This window comes from Porites lutea, chromosome 2 (assembly GCF_958299795.1).
Source record: "Porites lutea chromosome 2, jaPorLute2.1, whole genome shotgun sequence".
NCBI classification, from domain to species: domain Eukaryota; kingdom Metazoa; phylum Cnidaria; class Anthozoa; order Scleractinia; family Poritidae; genus Porites; species Porites lutea.
Genome location: NC_133202.1, coordinates 55846798 through 55865241, shown reverse-complemented (window position 1 = coordinate 55865241; position 18444 = coordinate 55846798). Strand labels below are relative to the sequence as shown.

At 38.2% G+C, this 18444-nt stretch overlaps 1 protein-coding gene across 2 annotated transcripts; it reads right to left on the bottom strand.

Moving 5' to 3' along the window:
* Window positions 1–766: 766 nt before the first annotated feature.
* Window positions 767–16869, bottom strand: LOC140929112 (heterogeneous nuclear ribonucleoprotein F-like). 2 transcript variants are annotated; one of them, XM_073378975.1, is made up of 9 exons: window positions 16711–16869; window positions 12114–12219; window positions 10240–10351; window positions 9932–10119; window positions 8470–8683; window positions 5708–5866; window positions 4642–5039; window positions 3453–3566; window positions 767–2126 (listed from the first exon to the last, which is right to left on the bottom strand). In XM_073378975.1, exons 1-9 carry the CDS (start codon window positions 16738–16740, stop codon window positions 1486–1488), a joined length of 1962 nt encoding a protein of 653 aa, XP_073235076.1. In that variant the 5' UTR covers window positions 16741–16869; the 3' UTR covers window positions 767–1485. The 2 variants fall into 2 exon arrangements, with proteins under 2 accessions (XP_073235076.1, XP_073235077.1); XM_073378976.1 differs by having other exon boundaries at window positions 8545–8683.
* Window positions 16870–18444: the final 1575 nt, after the last annotated feature.

The window sequence follows — 18444 nt, the reverse complement described above, 5'->3', positions numbered from 1 at the left end:
TAGTCCTTATAAAAGGGGGCATAAGGCCCACCCTCTATTTTGTACAGAAGGGTGGAGAAGGAAACTCCGCGTCAAGGCTCATATGGGATGTTAAAAATTTACGTGGGGAAACTGGAAATTCTTATTGGAAAAAGTAATGGTCTACGCTACATGGACTGTCATCTAAAGCGATGCCTTTTTCTACTCTTCATCTTATTAGATTGGTTTGGCTGTCTTTGACTATACAAGATGTAGCGGGTCCTTGACAAAGTCAATGTTTAGCCGGATGGTTGTTGACATCCCTGGTTCTCCACCTGCCATTTTGTGCTCCTTGCGCGCCTTTGCGGCTTCGCCGCTCAGTGGTGCGTCTTACAAAACCACCACTGCTACGCAGAATACGGAGGAGATAGTGTCTACCTTCTAGTCTTGAACATTAAACGGGGGCATTCTGGTTGTTTATTAGAGTAGCCGAACAAAACGTGTCGTCGCGACTAAAGCGTTGTTTTTCTTTTCTGAGTAAGGTTTCACGTAAGAAGCACAACGCATGAACAGAGAGAATGGAAGGGCTAGCCTCCACCCTCCATTGCATGACAGGCATTTGAAAAAAAAGGACAAAGGCGGAATTAAGGCGCGCGCCACTGTAGTACGAGGTCAGCTTCCTCGCGCGCCTTTATTTCCTTATTTCCTTGCCTTAATTAATTAAGGCAAGGACAGGGAAGAAATCAGGGAAACAAAACATGTACATAAAAAAATTAATTGCCTCTGTTTATAAGACATTTTAACTTGATAAATATCACATTTGATTTTATTCCGTTATTAGAGTCAAAAGAAACATCTCATCCAAAACTAGGCATTAAAATTACCGTTTAGAGCTAAATCACTGCACAACTAACACAACAACTGTACATTTTAAAAGTCAAACTCGCTCTAAGATTAAAAACTAACTTGTTCCTTGCATTCACTTTGACAACATAAAACTCAAAAGCAAAGCACTATTATTTAAATAGCACAGTACGCAAGGTAGTGATACTCAGAACTGTGAGTGAAATTAACTTCAGACTTTCTCTTGAAAAATAATTAAGGCTACTAGTTAATAACTTCAAGTGGTTAACATGAAACAGGATTATGTATCATACTATCTGTTTGCACAGTAGCTGCCATTTGTACTAAAATGCATGAAGAGGAAGTTTGCACAAATCATAATAAAATATCGACCCTGCGAGTACCCATAATTTGGGGTTTGTTATGGCTGAAGTGAAGGTGTCATACAGACACTGACAATTTGTGCTACATCAATACGTAGTACAAAGAGGTAGTTCATGACTAAAAAGCTTACAGCACCATGAAAACTATAAAAATTATCAACTTGGAATAACCAGTTGGACTATTGACCACCCTTTAACAAACAAACTTTAACAAACTCAAAAAGGGCTGTAAAAGGATGCCAGCTAATTGCATGAAAGTACAAAATAATACAAAGCAAGCTACGTAGTTGTGTTACAAAGTTCATTGATATCCAGGATATGAGACCATCCCTGGCGTCCCTGTGCTCTGTGCTTCCTGCTTGATTGGTGTTTGCACACCACCAAAGAATGACCCACCAGCTGCACCATAGGCTGAGGCATCACCATACGATGCTTGCTGCTGCTGCTGCTGCTGTTGCTGTTGTTGATTAAATGGTGTGCTCTGCTGGGCTGGAGTGCTGTATGCTTGACCACCATAACTGCCTGTGTTCATGCCGCTGTTCATTCCGGTGCTCATCCCCGTGGACATCTGCCCACCATAATTTGTGCCACCAAAGTTAGCAGTTTGCCCATAAGAAGACTGTGAGCTGAAGTTTGCACCACTGGGTGGAGATCCAAATCCTCCAGCAGCAGCACTGCCAAAGTTGCTGGTTTGATTTCCAAAGTTCCCTCCACTAGCACTTCCTATCTGATTTCCAAAGTTTCCTTGTTGCTGCTGCTGCTGCTGCTGCTGCTGCTGCTGCTGCTGCTGTTGGTTGAACGGTTGATTCCCTTGGCCTCCAAAACCTCCCATGTTGCCTTGGTTACCAAAGTTTCCTCCACTGCTAAAGTTGCTAAAATTGTTCCCATCATTGAAGTTTCCAAAGCTGCCACCACCAAAGTTATTGTTGCTAAAGTTTCCACCTAATGAGAAATCAGCGAGTCTGTGAGACGTCTCATATTAATTTTTCCAACCATTTTGTCAAACAAACAGTGTAAAGGAAGGCACACACATGCCTCTCTGACCAAAATACCACTGGCTGGCTGGTCCAGTTCTCACAGTTCTGAGACCACTGTCAATAACGCTGAACAGCAACCAAGCCTATTGTTAATCAAACTGCTGCCTTCTTTGTGGTTGGTGGTCACTAGAAATTGTCTTTAACAACTACCTTTTCAAGCTGCAACTAATTGCAAAAATGGTGAGACACTCAGACAAAAAAATGGCCTTTTTAACTTAAAAATCACTGCTGGTCACACATCTGTGACGGAACACTCATCCTATCCCTCCCCTCCATTCAAAGTTGATTCTCCCGAGGCTGAGCAGTTGAGCATGGACTTTTTAATTTTGACAAGGGGAAGATGGGTGGGGAATTCACAAGCACAAGTTCATAGATAGGCTTTTAAGCCCAAAGAAGGAACAGTGTCTCAAATACCGTAAGCTGACACTAACACCCCCCAGTTATGGGCCCATTTACCTGCAAACAAAATACTGAAATGAATTCTAAATGAAAAATGATCATCGCAGTTATAGACGCAACTTTTGCAGTTGCGAAAAAAAAGCCTGAAAAAATTCAGGCTTGTACGGGATTCAAATCCTTGACCTCTGCAATATAGGTGCAGCAAAAGTTGCGTCTATAACTAAGATGATCATTTTTCATTTCATTCTTCACCCCGCAGTTCTCATATATGATTTTTCATTATATTCATGACTACATCATCATCCTTTCAACGGTTTGTAACAAACCAACCCAATGACCTGCTCCCGGTTGGCTTATTAGCTTAATTGGTAGAGTGCTGCACTGATATCGCAGAGGTCAAGGGTTCAAATCCCATACAAGCCCGAATTTTTTCAAGCTTTCTTTTCACAACTACAAAAGTTGTGTCTGCAACTGTGATGATCATTTTTCATTTAATTATTCACCCTGCACTTCTCATACATGATTTTTTACATATTCATAATTGAAATGAATATTATTCGATTTATTACAACGTTTTGAGGCTTACTTTAAAACAATGAATGCATAATGTATTTTGATCAGCACTGCTGAAGCTTGTTCTGAACTGCTTTTACTATTCTGGTGATGAGCCCCTCATTTATAACCCCTCCTAAAATCGCTCATGAAGATGTATAATCCCAGGGCTTGTACGCGACATTATACAGGATATTTGCATCTGGTTGTAGCTCTAAAGTTTTGCTCAAAGGTTAATGAAGCCCCTCGGGCGTTATTGACAGGAGACACTGCTACTCACCCCCACTGTTACCACCAAAGTTCTGCTGTCCTCCTCCTCCTCCTGAGCCACCCCACCCTCTGCTTGGACCTTCATCAGGCTGTGATCGCAAAAACAATTCAATATAACGATGACCTGCAAAAAAAAAAAGGAATTACATTTAGTATAAAAAATAAGTCTTCAAAGAAAAGGTATGAAAATGCTATGTCACCAGGTCAAAGCAGTCATTGATGTTTCACTTTTTCTTCTTTTTACAGTCATGCATTTAGCATTCAGGGCTCAACATTAACAGCTGCCAGCTTTCCCAAGGCAATTAAAAATTTTATTGGGGCAACTAAGTTTCGTATCCTAGTTGCCCGATCAGGCAACTGAAATTTCTGTGAAAGTTGTACATTAACATAAATATCAAGAAACTTTCTATTGTGATCCAGCAAAGGTACCTGAGGAGAAAAACTCAAAGTCATACAGCCTCCCTTGAATAGCAAATTGCTTTAATTTGCTTAGAATAACACTTATTCGCAGAGGAATATCAGCAGAGTAAATTTGGTTTTCAATTAAAAAAAAAAAACAATAAAAAGCTCACTTCTACTTTTTGCAACAACTTTTCGCAACCTGTAACAACTGGATTTGTTTGAAGACAGGTTTGATACATGGGTGGTAAAACACGTGTCGCCTTTCAACAGGCCTCTGAACATTATGCAGACATTGTTTTGAGCATTTTGTTGAAGCAAAGGCAGTAAGCATTATTCAAGCATTTTAGTGGCATTTTTCCCAGAAAAATTAATTATTAACAAGGTTAACAAATTAACAAATTATTATTAACAAGGTGGCCGAATTACCAGGGCAGGGCCAAATTTTATGACTTGAGGACCGTAATAACAAATACACCATCCATCGCATTAGCACTTCTTGTACAACTGTGCTCTCTTAAATAAACAACAGGAATGTATATATCGTGTACCGTAATGATTTTATTGTAACAACTACTTGAAACTTTCCTTTAGTACATAAGACACTTATAAAAATCGGCTATTAGACCACAATTAATGTGTTGTACGTAACTATAGTCTAAAAACAGTACAAAACCATGCATTAGCAACAAAATGTTTGCTAGTAGCCTACTAAAATTACAGTCCTACACAGGTGACTTTTTAATTGCAAGTACTGTTCTATCTCCACAGTAATTACATAAAATTAATGTATGACTGACCCATTGTTGACTTGTGCTTCAACATGGCTGCTTGTGCATCGTCATGAGTTGCGAAGTCCACATCCACTTGCCCGTTAAAGGAGCCATTTGAATACTCCATAAAGATATTCACAGGGTTAAGAGGCATAAAGAACTGTTTTACATCACTTTCTTTAGCAGCAAACGGCAAGCCACGCATGTGAACAGTGTGACCTGTAGTGGACATCATTCCAAAATTTCCTCCTCCCCCGCCACCACCTCCTCCACGGCCCTGGTTACGAAATCCACCTCGACCACCCATACCTCTTCCACCACGTCCACCACGCCCCGGTCCACCACGACCGCCACCAAATCCACCAAAATCCCCACCATATCCACCTCCAAAAACTGGACCTCCAAGGTTACCTCTTCCTCTGAATCTGTTAAATGATAGTTGAAATGTTCATAATAAAAATTACTTCATATTTTTCAACATCAGAACAGCAAGATGTGTGTCATGTTATGTGGTTCGAAGCTCTAACATGTTTAACTGTAACTCTCTCAAAACAGGGATTTCTTTAGCTTTTGCCCTCAGACTAACAGGATTGATCTCAAATTTGTCCTAAAGCAAAGCCAGTTGCAGCTAAGTTTTAAGTTAAGCCATGTGGGTGAGAGAGACAAGATTTTTCTACAATGATGTTTGTTACACTCTGCAAGCTCCAGGTTGTACGATCCAATAGATCCTATTAGCATGGTCTTTAAACAACAGTTGTTGAGTAGTATTTCCCACTACAGTTGTGCCATTGACCTATTTGAGGATAACTAAATACTATCTAAATGAAGTGGGAACCAAGAGAGAATACAATACTTTAAATTTGCATAATATTTTTCAAACAACGATAAACCAGGTCATAGTAAGACCCTGTACCTTAGTCCTTGCCTAAGAAAAGCAAGCAATGGCCCCACGCAAAAAAAAAATTGAATACTGCTTGTTTAAAGGACAAGCTGAAAGTTTTTATGAGCCCTGGGACGAGAGGATCTAGTATGTTATGAGCAAGTATAAAACAGGATTCTAAGGCAATCTGGCACTTAAATAGCATGCTTTCACCTTCTTCCATCTCCTCCACCACCAAAGCGTCCTCGTCCTCCCCCAAATCCTCCAGCAGATCTGTCATAGGGACCTGGTCTGGTTGACATCAAAGGCTTAAGCTTTGGCTTGGACACATATTTAATCTCATGTTTCCCACACTTGAATATCTCGATGTACCTAAAAGAAAAGCAAAACCCAGGTAAGAAGTCCAGATATCTGCCACAATTCAGTGACAACCATAATATCACCAGATACTAAGAGAAGCTAAAGTTAAGAGGGATTTTTGGACTGAAGGCAATAATGACGATGATTGAACTTGAACCAATCAATCACTGAGGAAGAGCTTCCTCAAATAAACATTACATGACTATAGTTTGGGAATTTTAGAGTGTATGCTTGAGGTTGAATTTCTTTTGGCTGAATTGTTTTTCCCTTTTTTCAATCACAATATCACACATTATCCAATATAAAACAAAGGAAAACACACTTTGAACCATGGAAAGGAAACTGATCCACTAAATATACATTGAAAATGATACACAAAGATGTTGTCCACTAGTTGCGGGAAATTCCACAAAATACAACAAACCCAAAATGTCTGACAACATTCCAAATGATACGATAGAATTTGAACAGCAAGACATGTATAACACTTAAAATAATCACTTATTGGTAGAAACCTTACAAACACAAATGTAATACCCTGGAGCAGAGTTCTATCTCTTGCATGGCTTTTAATTTTAGTGATTACAAAGTCATTTGCGTGGCTTGTCTCTTGCGTAGTTGGTTTGTTAACAGCCCGTGAAAAACCACAGCAGCAATCTGCTTGAGGTTTCTGTTGACCATGCTCTTTAGACACCTCCAAAATTTTTGAGGTAGACTCATGATTAACAGGTTTTAAAACCAGTTCTAACCAGTTGAACAACTTAAGTGCATCAATTTTTGACTGATTTGCTGTGCAAAACCAGAGCCCAAGTGAGACTTTCCCCCACAACATCCCACGACTAGCATTACAACAAAGCATTCAGAATTTCAAAGCATCAGTCCATGGTGTTGTATTATTTTGTAAATGGAGAAGATGCCTAGGTAAGTTTAGTAACAGGTCACTGAAAATCCATATTTATCACTTCGCGCTGCTCCATCAGTTTCGAAACAAATTGGAACTCAACATCCTGCAAAATCCAGGTCTGTCAATCCTCAATAACTAAGCACCTTGTCTAAATGAACTCGCACCTTTATGTTTTTTGTAAACTTGAAACCTTTAATTGTGTTGTTTTATAGTCGACAAAAATCACTGGAAAAGAATCTGTTTGTACGACCATAATCTTTTTTGTCATTTAATAGTAAAAATGTAAGCTTATTGGAGTTACTGTTTGCTTTGTTTGTAGCGATATATCTCTTAAATAGGTTTCTCCTGGGGCACACAAAACAATTAACCAACTAAGCAACAGACAAGCCACACAAATGGCTTTGTTAACGCTAAAAGCCATGCAACAGAGAAACCTCTGCTGGCAGGGTACAGAATAATGTAACAGCCTGGAAGTATTTAATCAAGCAAATCCAAAAAAAGAGGCTTTTTTTCACAAGACTTCAAGTAGTTTAGAATTCTTCAAAACTACTTGAAGTCCTGAAAATCCTTTACTTTTAAGCACCCTTACAACTCTTAAGTATTCAGTTTTTGTATGTATTTTTCAGGATTCACGTAATTGAGTATTAAAAGCAAACCAAGATAAAGCAATAGATTTATCATGACTTTTAAGTAGGCACACAAAAAACACATACAACACATGCACAACAATACTCACCCAAAAGCTGTTTCACAGTGCAATTTTAGAATAAGGCATTTGATGAATGCATGTACACATTAAAAAATTAACCTTAATAAACAATTTAAACAAAATGCTTAGTGTAAAACCCCAAACCGGGAATGAAAATACCTAATAAAACCTATTTTGTTTGGATACACCAGTTTTTAAAACACACCTACAGCATAACATATAAAAAAACACAAAAAGAAATATATGCTGAACATGCAAGTCTAAAGTAGTATAAATACAAAATTAAATAACTTCTTTGTACATTCCCATAAGACTACTGAAGAATGAATGAAATAACTTCCTTAATAGTAACCAAAGACAAGACCAATGTGGTTCAAACCATCTTGTATAATGAAAGAGTAGTAACAATTCAACACTTACACTTATGCCTAATATAAAACATTATGCATAGTGAAAGCCTTGGAAGACAGAACTAATACAATTTAAAATTTCTAACGCAGACTACATGTATATATGTAGGAAAACAAACATGTGTAATGTACAGAAAAAAGCAAGAAAAGAATGAAAACCATGTAAGGATGAAATTACACAACCCAAAACATTCCCAGATAAAAACTAATAAAATGCAACAAACTTATGTGGAAGCTGTCTTTGCACTACATTTCGGGTAATTAAAAAATCTAAGACAATGGAATTTTGTGGTCCACCATAAAGAACAGTCTTTCTTAGTTCAAACATTATTTCAAGCCCTCTACACGGTCATTTTATATGGTAATGTTGTACACAATGTTGTTGTTGTCATTTTGCTCCAATGCTGTGCTCTATAAAAAATTCTGAGTCCCAGGAACTATAACTTTTGAAATTAAAGGTGCTGAGCACTGTTTTGTACAAAACTAAAAATCCCTTGTTACAAAAAGGCTAAGTAAGAGCAGAGAACTGCCTTGACACTAAATTTGCACTGTGAAAACAGATACATACAACAATACTACAAATATAACCAACCAGATCAACCAGAAATCATTTAACACAACTGTGCTGCCCAAGGTCCCGTTCAGACCCGCACCATGGCTTTCCCACCTGTGCCCTATGGTCTCTTTGTTTTTTTTCAAAGCTTGTGATGCTATATCAGGAGAAGCAAATTCCACAAAAGCATCCCCCGTGGTCCTCCCGTCCTCGTCAAGAGTGATTGTTATCCCATTAGGAACTATCTCCAGCCCTTTGAAATAATTCCAGTAAAGAGCAAAGCATGTAAACCAACAACTGTTAGGAAAACCCAATTAATTGTTCTATTGTGTCAACTGTTACAAATGAGGGAACTGGGGAAATTAGAAAGAAATAATAACTTGGGATAAAAATGGACTTTTCAGTGAATAAAGAGTTGTTAATAGAGTACATACAATGTACAGGTAATGGATTGAAGAGGGGGGGAGACTGTTTTTAAGGGGAAGTGACACAGGGTCTATTCCATTAATCTTTTTGGCTAAAATTTGCATTGAAACATAAACAAAGATAACAGTCTCTGTATGGCCTTCAAAGAACAATCCTTCCCATGTACAAAATTACACTCATTTTCCAGGCCTGGAAAACAGGTTTGCAAATAACAAGATTATGTTCAACAATTCAAGACTCTGTGCAAATCCTGCTTATTCAGGGTTAGATTATAAGCTTAAAAGTTTGTAAAATGTGAATGCTTTCAAATGATTACTGAAATTTCACTGTTGTTCAGGCGACTTTAATCTACAAACAAAGTCCTATTACCAATTTATTGTGTCAATAGCAAAGTGCAAGAATCTTGGGATTGAAATATTTATTAAAGTACAAAGTTATTATTGCATCAGCCTACAGTCTCCAAAGCAAAAACATGGACTCTACTTTTGGAGAAAGTAATGGAATATGGAGCTCAAACTGCGTAAACTCTTAAATACAATTTTTAAAAATTAAATTTGTCAAACTGAAGCTGGAAAACTTGCTCATTTCTTTCTTGGTTTTAATTTGCCAGCATGGACAAATTTGTTAACCCTTATTGGCCAGCAACATTTGCTGCTTGATTTTCACTGGCACTTTAACTGTCTGATTTGACCAGAAAAGTCAAAGCTTTCACTTTCAAAACGAGGCAAGGTGCAAAAACCTTTGTTGTGAAAATGAGTTTTATTTGCATGAGAATAATAAATCATTTTCATATCAATAGCTTTGCACTTAGCCTTGCTTTGAAATGGAGACTTGCACCAACTTGGAAATGGCCTGTTTAGTGTAGATAAGTTGATCTTAGGAGAGAAATGTTTGTTTTCGTTGAATGTACAAATGAGCAAAAGATTTGGGTCATCAGATACACTGTAGAAACATTTTTTTAAAGACACTCTAAATTTAGGGCATTTTTTAAGACTACTGTTGGCCTTTTTTAACTCCACATCTGATTTAAATAGGCGCCATTTTGAATTATGGAAAATAAAGAACTTGATTTTACCTGTAAAGAACTGCACAATCTCCTCTTTAGAAATTTCATACGGTAAGCCTCTCAGCCGTACAACCGACTCGTCGCCTTTGTCCTGTGGCTGCCCCATTCTTTTACAGACCCATTCCATTTCACCAGCCTTGGACTCAAAAACCTCAATGTATCTTTTGCCAATATGGTGGTTGTTTTTGCTAAGAGCTCTGGAAAAAAATGAATTACCCCAATTAACTCTTGAACAAGGACCCATTTGGTGGGGATGCAAAAATTCAAAATCCTCACAGTCAAAAATAGTCACAATAATAGTACTAAAATGCATTTACCTGTTCAAATCCTCTAAAGACACCAGCTCAACAAAACATTCACCACTAGCACGTCCATCGACACCAAATGTGAAGTGAATGCCATTTTTAGCACCACCTCGAATGTTGCAGCCTTGTAGAGAAATGTACACAGGAAAGGTTAGAAAGGTTTCAACCAATGCTTAATAACCATTTAACTCCCAGAAGTTATTCATGGCATGTAAAACCTCTGCGTTAGGATATCAAATTCAATGTTCAACAGATAGGTGGTGAGAAAAGGCAATTTACCGGCCAGAGAATGTTATATACTGATATACACTACAGTAACATTAGGAGCAAGCTTATGGATGAATTGAATTAGTGCAGAAAAGACAGTTCAATAATCAAAGAAAAACATATAAATCTTTTTGGATGGTTCATTGTGTACGGACTTGCCAAAATACAGCGTGACTCGAAGTATCCGATTGCATGTGCACCTGAATATTCTAGAAACTTGTTATCAGTGCAGCATTTCTGATTTCTACTTACAAAGCAAAGATCACTTTTAAAAGCAATTACGAACGCTTTTTAGTTGTAAAATAATTTGCTTTCTCATGTGACTGTCAAACACTTTCTGAATGACAGTGCACTTTCTTGTAAAATAGGCAAGTTTTTCATAACCACGAGTTTTACTTAAACCATGGTTTTAAACAATTATTTTAATGGGCCTTGAAGGTTTCCTAAAAGTGTACGTAATGGTTAGTATATGTAGTACGAGCTATTAAATACAGAATACAAGTGTTTATGGCTAAATTGAACTGCTTTAGAATGCACTTTTGATAATACTAGCTAAAAATTATTTTAATAAAATGGATTAAGCTCAAAGCAGTATGTGCTCTGACCTAGCCAAGTAATTTAAACGCAGTCGAAGTGTCCGATTGCCTTTCTCTACCTGAATGTTCTGGAGACTTGTTTTGCTAAATGGAATCACCGACAAACAAAAGCCTACTTTAAGGCAAAGATCACCTAAAAATTCAAGCAAAATAGCATAACGCTTGTTGGTTCTAAAACCTATGCTTCTAGTTGACACAACATTAATTCATTCCCCGTTTGCATACAAAGACAAATGGTCGAATGGATTCGCCCAAATAACTGAATAAACCACAACAGATACTCCTCAATGTTGCTTTAACAATTCGAAGACCGTTTTTTTGCAGTGATTATAAGGCTCTCTGGCTTATTTACTTTTCGCTGAACGAAATCCCATCGTCAGGCTGCAATAGCTCTTTCACACTCATGTCATTCGCATCTTCTCCATATCAAGTATAATATCGGGAACAATGTGCACAATTCGTCCAAATATACAACAATGATCCACGCTCAATTATTTCAATGTCCTTTTAACAATTCTAAGTCCATTTCTTGCGGATGATATTATCAGTGTTCTTTAGAAAATTTCCATTTATACAAAACCCAACTTACTAGTACCCTCTAGAATATTCCAAACATATGCGTAAAAGGCACTTGGAACAAAAGTAATACTAAGTAAGGGAGGTAAGAGTAAAGTGTTTAATCTGACTTTAATGAATAAATTAATGAGAATCGAGTGAGTGAGTGAGTAAGTGAGTGAGTGATCGAGTGCCATTCGAGTGCCTCCAAAAGCCCATGGCATGACTACGTCATCCATGAGCTAAAAAAGTAAGTTCACACTCAGTTCTTGATCCTTGTGACAATTGAGTCAAGAATCGTGTTGTGCTTCCATTCTGGATTTCCACAAGACTCGTCAAACTGGACCGGCTTCTGTCAAGTTTCAAGTAATTGGCTCTCTTTCCTTGATACTGGACTACCGAGAGAATCTACAGCCTTTGTTCAAGTTTTGATTAATCATCTTACTTCTATAACAACAATGATATTACCTGAAAGGAATTCAGCAACTTCTTCTGTAGTTGCAGACCATGGTAATCCGCGGGCACGAACAACATACTCCCCTTGTGATTCTTGATTCATGTCGTCTGTATTAGCCTGACAATGAATGTAATATATACATACAAATTAAGCTGGGATGACACTTGCCATGCCTAGCAACTGAAAGAATGGGTTTAATAGGGGTTGGGTACAGCGTGAAAAGAAGGTAATGTCTGATAGCCTGGTTTTGAAGAATTCCATTACGGAGGAACTGTGAAATCAATTCTCCTTATCAAAACATTTTTGGGGCTAGTTGAAATGACATTTGGGCGAGTAAATGCAAGCCTGGTGTATTTTGTCTTCATGACATCCTTGTCATAACAGAATAGCCTACAAGTAAGCTCTCCGGGGCACTCTAGTAGCTGGGCAAAAAATGGAGTGAGAGCAGAAATTATGTCATCATTACTTAGATTAGAGTGCAAACAATGCATATCAAATTTGCATAATTATTTCTATTTCACTCTTTTCATTTGGAGTTGAAATAATAACTACGTTCATACACTCCTGTAGTTCCCTCGAAAACCATACCCAATTCCAGTTGGGCAAAGTTTACACCCGTTTTCAGACTAAAACGGCGCAAAAACCCTACCTGATGAGGCGGCACATACCTATATAGCTTATATAAGAGAGTACCCCACCCCGCTTCCCGGGAGTGAGAGCTTACAGTAACGTCTCAGAAATTTGAATTCCACCTCCAGTGCCCCCTGTGACTCCCCATCACCTGAGCTGTCAGATTTTGGCCAATCATTGCAGAGTGGAATTAAGCGTGGAAGGTACACAAAGGAAGCTCTAGTAAGGCTGTGCGGAAAAGATAAAACGCTAGAAAATCATCAACTTCTTGTTTTCGAAGTCAGGTCACTGAGGGTACCAAATCAAGAGAAGGACATTGAAGAGGCAAACTGCCACTAATGCCTGCTGAAACCCATGGCATTAATACATGATGTTTTTCTATCTGAGAGATTTGATTATGGCATACAAGTGTGTAAACAACCTCGCTCCTGCCTATTTATGTCACAAATTCCACAAACGATCCACTATCCACAGCCTGGCTACCCGCAAGCGTGATACTCTAGAAATACCACTGTTAAAAACAGCTACTGGTCAGCAAGCTATTTATTTACAGAGCTGTTAAGATCTAGAAAAAAACAACTTAGATGACAATTTAAAAGCCTGCTCCTCGTTGAAATGTTTTAAAAACTTAATGAAGAACCATTTAATTTCTGAACAATAATTTTAATGTAGCGTACTTATCCGGCTATAAGCCGAGCGACTTTTACACAAATTAAAGCTAAAGTTCAGTGAAATTTGAGCCTAAGAGGGGGTCCCGGCTTATAGCCAAGAGTTTTTGACAAAAAAATTTTTCAGTGCATTGAAACTCTACTAGAAGGGGATGTATTCACTTATAAGCCAAGCAAATACCACTGGAAAAAGATCGAATTGATTGCGTAACTACTAATCTGAATGTTAAGTTAGCTAAACACAGACATTCAGTCACAAATTGTCAAAATATCTGACAGAAAAAGGTCTCACAACTTAAGAGCGACGGTCAGGAAATATCGACCATTGAGTGGCAAGAGTTGAAAAATCGATTTCCTTCATTTTTTGTCCATAAATAGCTTTTAGGTAGATAAGTAATCTGATGTAAGTTGTTCTCGCAAAAAGCCTTTTATTTTCGAGAAAAGTAAGAATATTAGTTTTCATGGTCGGAGTCTCAAAATGGCTGTATTTTCATCCCGAAATTTGCTAACATCAACTCTCCTTGCATTCGCAAATAAAGGCGCAAGGAGAAATTTGAACGCTTTCCATCAATAGAGCAACTCTTCTTCTTTCACAAGAAGATACTTTCAAAGCAATATCAAGACTCGTTGAACTGACATAATTCAAAAACAAAGAACAGGTGTTTACGGTGACAAAAACTTTAATTTTGTAGTTGTTTTCTGCGCCATTATTTTTCCTGTGGTATAGCTCCAAATGTTCCCAGTCCTCGTTTATTGACACATTTAGACATTCATCTAAAACATAGCTGAGAATTGGCTTGGGTTCCTGAAGGCAGCCTCCAAACGAAAACATCGAAGTCCGGTAAATATAGTGAAGCGTGACCAAACTAACTTATTTAACGGCACCAAGTTTCCTCAATCGTAAAGTGACAAGAAGAAATATCTTCCTGTTCCCTCATCCTTGGAGAATTACCATTGTTAAAGTCCTTATTTTGTGATAAAAAGTGAGTACCAGAATACTAGCGCGTCTGATTTTTTCTTCTTCAAAACTGACTGTCAGCATCGAAAATGTTACTATTTCAAGAATTCTGTTGCGTTACTACCTTGATTCCTTGACTGTCATTTTGACGGCTCCCTCTCTTCAAATGTATGTTATGTCACGTGCAGTCACAGAACAGATTGTCAAGCAGAGTCGCCAGCTGGTAGAGTTCAGTGTTTCAAAGTGGCTAAAATTGACCCAGTTTCACCTTTTTATCCCACTCTTTGGATAAAAAAAGCAACTTTGCAATGGGAAAACCCAGAGGAAGTATGAAAAACGAGCCTTTAGGCTGTAAATATCTACTTTTGTGCGTTTCGAAATTGGAAGTGTTTACACAATTACCGCCGGCCTACAATGAAAATTCCTGAACTTCGATGGTGTCTTACACAGATTTCCTTTGATCACCCAAACCAGTCCCCAGGTATGTTTTAAATGAATGTCTAAATGTGTGATTTAAATAACATGAAGAGAATTTGGAGTTATATCACACGTTAAATATTGCTGTCGAAAATGAGTAACGAACTTTAGTTTTTATCACCCTGAAAACCTATCCCTCATTTTTTAATTACTTCAGTACGATGAGCTTCACTATTGCCCTGAAAGTATCTTTTAGTGGAAGAAGAATTTTTCTGTTCATTGAAAGTGTCCAAATTTCTCCATGCAGCTTTGTTTGCGAACGCAAGGAAAGTTGAAGTTAGCGAATTTCAGGTTAAAAATTAGGGCAGTCTGAGACTCCGACATCGAAAACTGATCTTCTAATTTTTCTCACAAATAAAAGGCTTTTGGCAGGAACAATCTACATTTGGTTTCTTATCTACCTAACAGCTATCTATGAACAAAAAATAAAAGAAATTGATTTTTCAATTCCTGCCACAAAATCCTAAAAAAGTGCTGGCAAAAATGGCTAAAAAGTGCTCGAAAAGTGCTCAAAATCTCGAAATAGTGCTCAAAAAGTGCCAAAAGTTGTGAACAGTTACCTCTAAGCTTTTCGTAAATATGTCAATTTTTACTAAAGAAATTAACAATCTATTTTGTGTACTGTTATTCGACAGGTTGTTACGAAAGGTTGATAGAATATAGAACAATAATATTTTTAAAAAACTAAAGCCGATTACGAATTGTAAATAAATTCAGCAGTACTAGTGCAAAGCACTAGAAATTTGAGATGATACATCACGCATGATACGCATGATACATCAGCCAATCAGAAACTTCTGTTCTCACGCTCAGTAAGGATAAGTCCACGTGCCTTTCCATGACAATGGTCTTTTATTCTTGACAACATCATTAGTTATTCAAATTTATGACCTGGAACACGATTCTCGTTGCGAGCGACACACAGTTTTTGCTTTCAAATGTTTTAGAAGACATATGTTGCTCGAAATTTGCTCGAAATGTGAAATATTGCTCAAATATTGCCCAAAGTGAGAAAAAGTGCTTAAGGGTGCTCAAAATGCGAAATAGTGCTCCAAACTCAAAAAAGTGCTCAAAAGGTGCTCAGCGCAATTGGGAAAGGCCTAAACAAAGAGCTAAGACTTAAGACTGATGGACTAAAATAAAGACCCATGAACTAAGATGAACACCCTCTAGACCTACCCCCCCCCCCCCCAACCCTCGCGGGTTTTACATTGGATGGTGCACTACTTTCATGAGTTTATTTCCCTGTTTCAAGTAATAAATATGGTTTTGTTCAGGCCACGAAATAGTTTAGCATATGCAAAGTTCGATTGTCTGAATCAAAAGTCTAATCGACCAAAAAAAGTGATTAGGTTAGCCACATCTAACATAAGGTTCGACGTTTGATTGAACTGGGCCTAAAAGAACGAGAAATACAGTACTTCAAGTCTTACATTTGCACGATATTATAAAAGCCCAACCTTCGGTCTTGTGTAGTCTGCAAGTCTGCAATCTGGCGGCGGTGGCTCGATCGTTTGGCTCAGCAGTGAATTTAAACTTTTGGTACGTACGTCGTAATTCACTTTAAACGTTCCTTATTTTTCCAATATACGCTACAGAGAAAGCAGCGCTTGACCGATCGTGTGGTATTGCTCTATTAGGTGGTTCGTGGCAAATTAAAACCTCCTTCGTCCAAACATGGAACTGCTTCAGAAACCTTCGTAGTTGTCTTTACAAGATTGAAAACTACGTTATCAAATCAAACTGTGGTTGCTCATTCCGAAAAATCTGGCCATCTGCTATTTCGTGATGGATGCTGTTCGTGTTTTTCTCGTTTGCATCTACGGCTACGCCTTGAATAAACAAAGAAGCGAATGGAATATTGTCTAGACTTACCTCAGAGCTCTGAATGTCAAGACTTGTCATAATATTCGTTGAATGAGTCGAGAAATATTTCCAACTGGTCAGCGAAGAATCTTTCGCGAACCAGAAGAAAGTCTTCAAAGAAAATGGCGCGACGAACGCTGTCAGAAAACCACGTGGTACGAACAAAGGTGAGCAGTGCTTGTCGGGACTGCATCGTCACTGTGTTTGCGGCATGTTCCTTTCATTAGCTTCCATTTAGCAATTTTTTTTTTTTTCAAAGTCGGATTCAAAAGTCTTTTCTGTGTTATGTCGTCAAAATTTAATTGACTACTGTACTTGGGTAAATTTTTGCTGGATATGTGCAGCTGCATGGGACCATTATAGTCTATCAAGAAAGTCTATTCTGTGGCCATATTATAGACCCTCACCCCATCTTAATCACTTCGCGAAAAAAGTAATTTTCGCAATCCCAACTTAGTCACTTTCTGTTTATGTATCTACCTTATAAATAAAGCATTTTAACTTGGTCATCCTGAAATGAACTGACACATTTGTTAAACTTAATGTAGTGTAAATCTTTCTATTTTTAAATCCCTACATACCTGAATTTTCTGACGCCAGGCGTGCAAATACGACCCCATCCAGCGGCACATACCCATTAGCCTACTACTAGGAAGTACCCCCCTCCACCCCCCTCTTCGGGCAGGCAGGGCTCCGAATCTTGTCAGGGACCTGACCGGGCTCAGTAAAAGTCTCGAATACCAAGTGAAAAAACATTTAACTGAACCTTACGGCAAGAAGATTGAAAGAAAAAATATTTAGAGAAAGTTAAGGGTACGCGAGGCTTGCTGAAAGAGAACTGCCGTAAAATTCCGAAAATAAGCCCTTCCATGTATAAAGCCCTTCCAAATATAACCCCCCCCCCCCCCCAAACTCGTAACGCAAAAAAACCTCTGATAAATCGCCCGTCCAAATATAAGCCCCCGAGGCTTGGAGTTGGAAATTGCTCTCAAATTCAAAATAAGACAACGTACAGTAACACAAAATATTTTGCATTTGCCAAAGAACTATTACGTGTGCCAAATGATTGCAGTCAAAAAGTGTCACAGCATATTCAATACTGTTTGCGTAGTTCACTCTTCAATCTTGGCTTGGATTTCCTCTGTCCACATAAACAAAGTACTTGCATGGCTGAGTTTTAGAAAGATCTACGTCCTCAAGGCGAGTTTCAGAAAAAACTTGCTGCACATTAGTGACATAAATTTCCTTCCAACTTAGCCTGCCTGTAGCATCAGTTAGCATGGCAGTTTTCCCCTCAAAAAGGGCCTTTGAAAAATCTAAGCCCCAGGGCTTACTTTCGGAATTTTACGGTATGACACTGGAGCCTCGTGGAATATATATATTAGCCTGTTAACAGACCCTAGCTCTATTCAGTCTGACTATTTTCCCTCGCCTTTAGCGATCGTGGAGTTCCCGTATGTAAAAAAAAGGGGGGCCATAACTAACTATGGGGGGACTTATCAAAATAAAGGAAAACGTCTGTGAACAGGCTAGGAATAAATAGCCGTGAATTATCATCATTTTCTGTTTGCTTGATTTTTGAACCTCTCAAATATAACTTTCATCTTGTATCTGTTCCAATTTTTTTCTCCCCCGTTTAAGCTGGTGTTGCAATTAACCGGCAAATACGTGTTACCATTTGATCTTTCTTTAAACATGCTTTTTCTCTCAACTTCTTGACGTAAGAATGGAGTAACAATCACT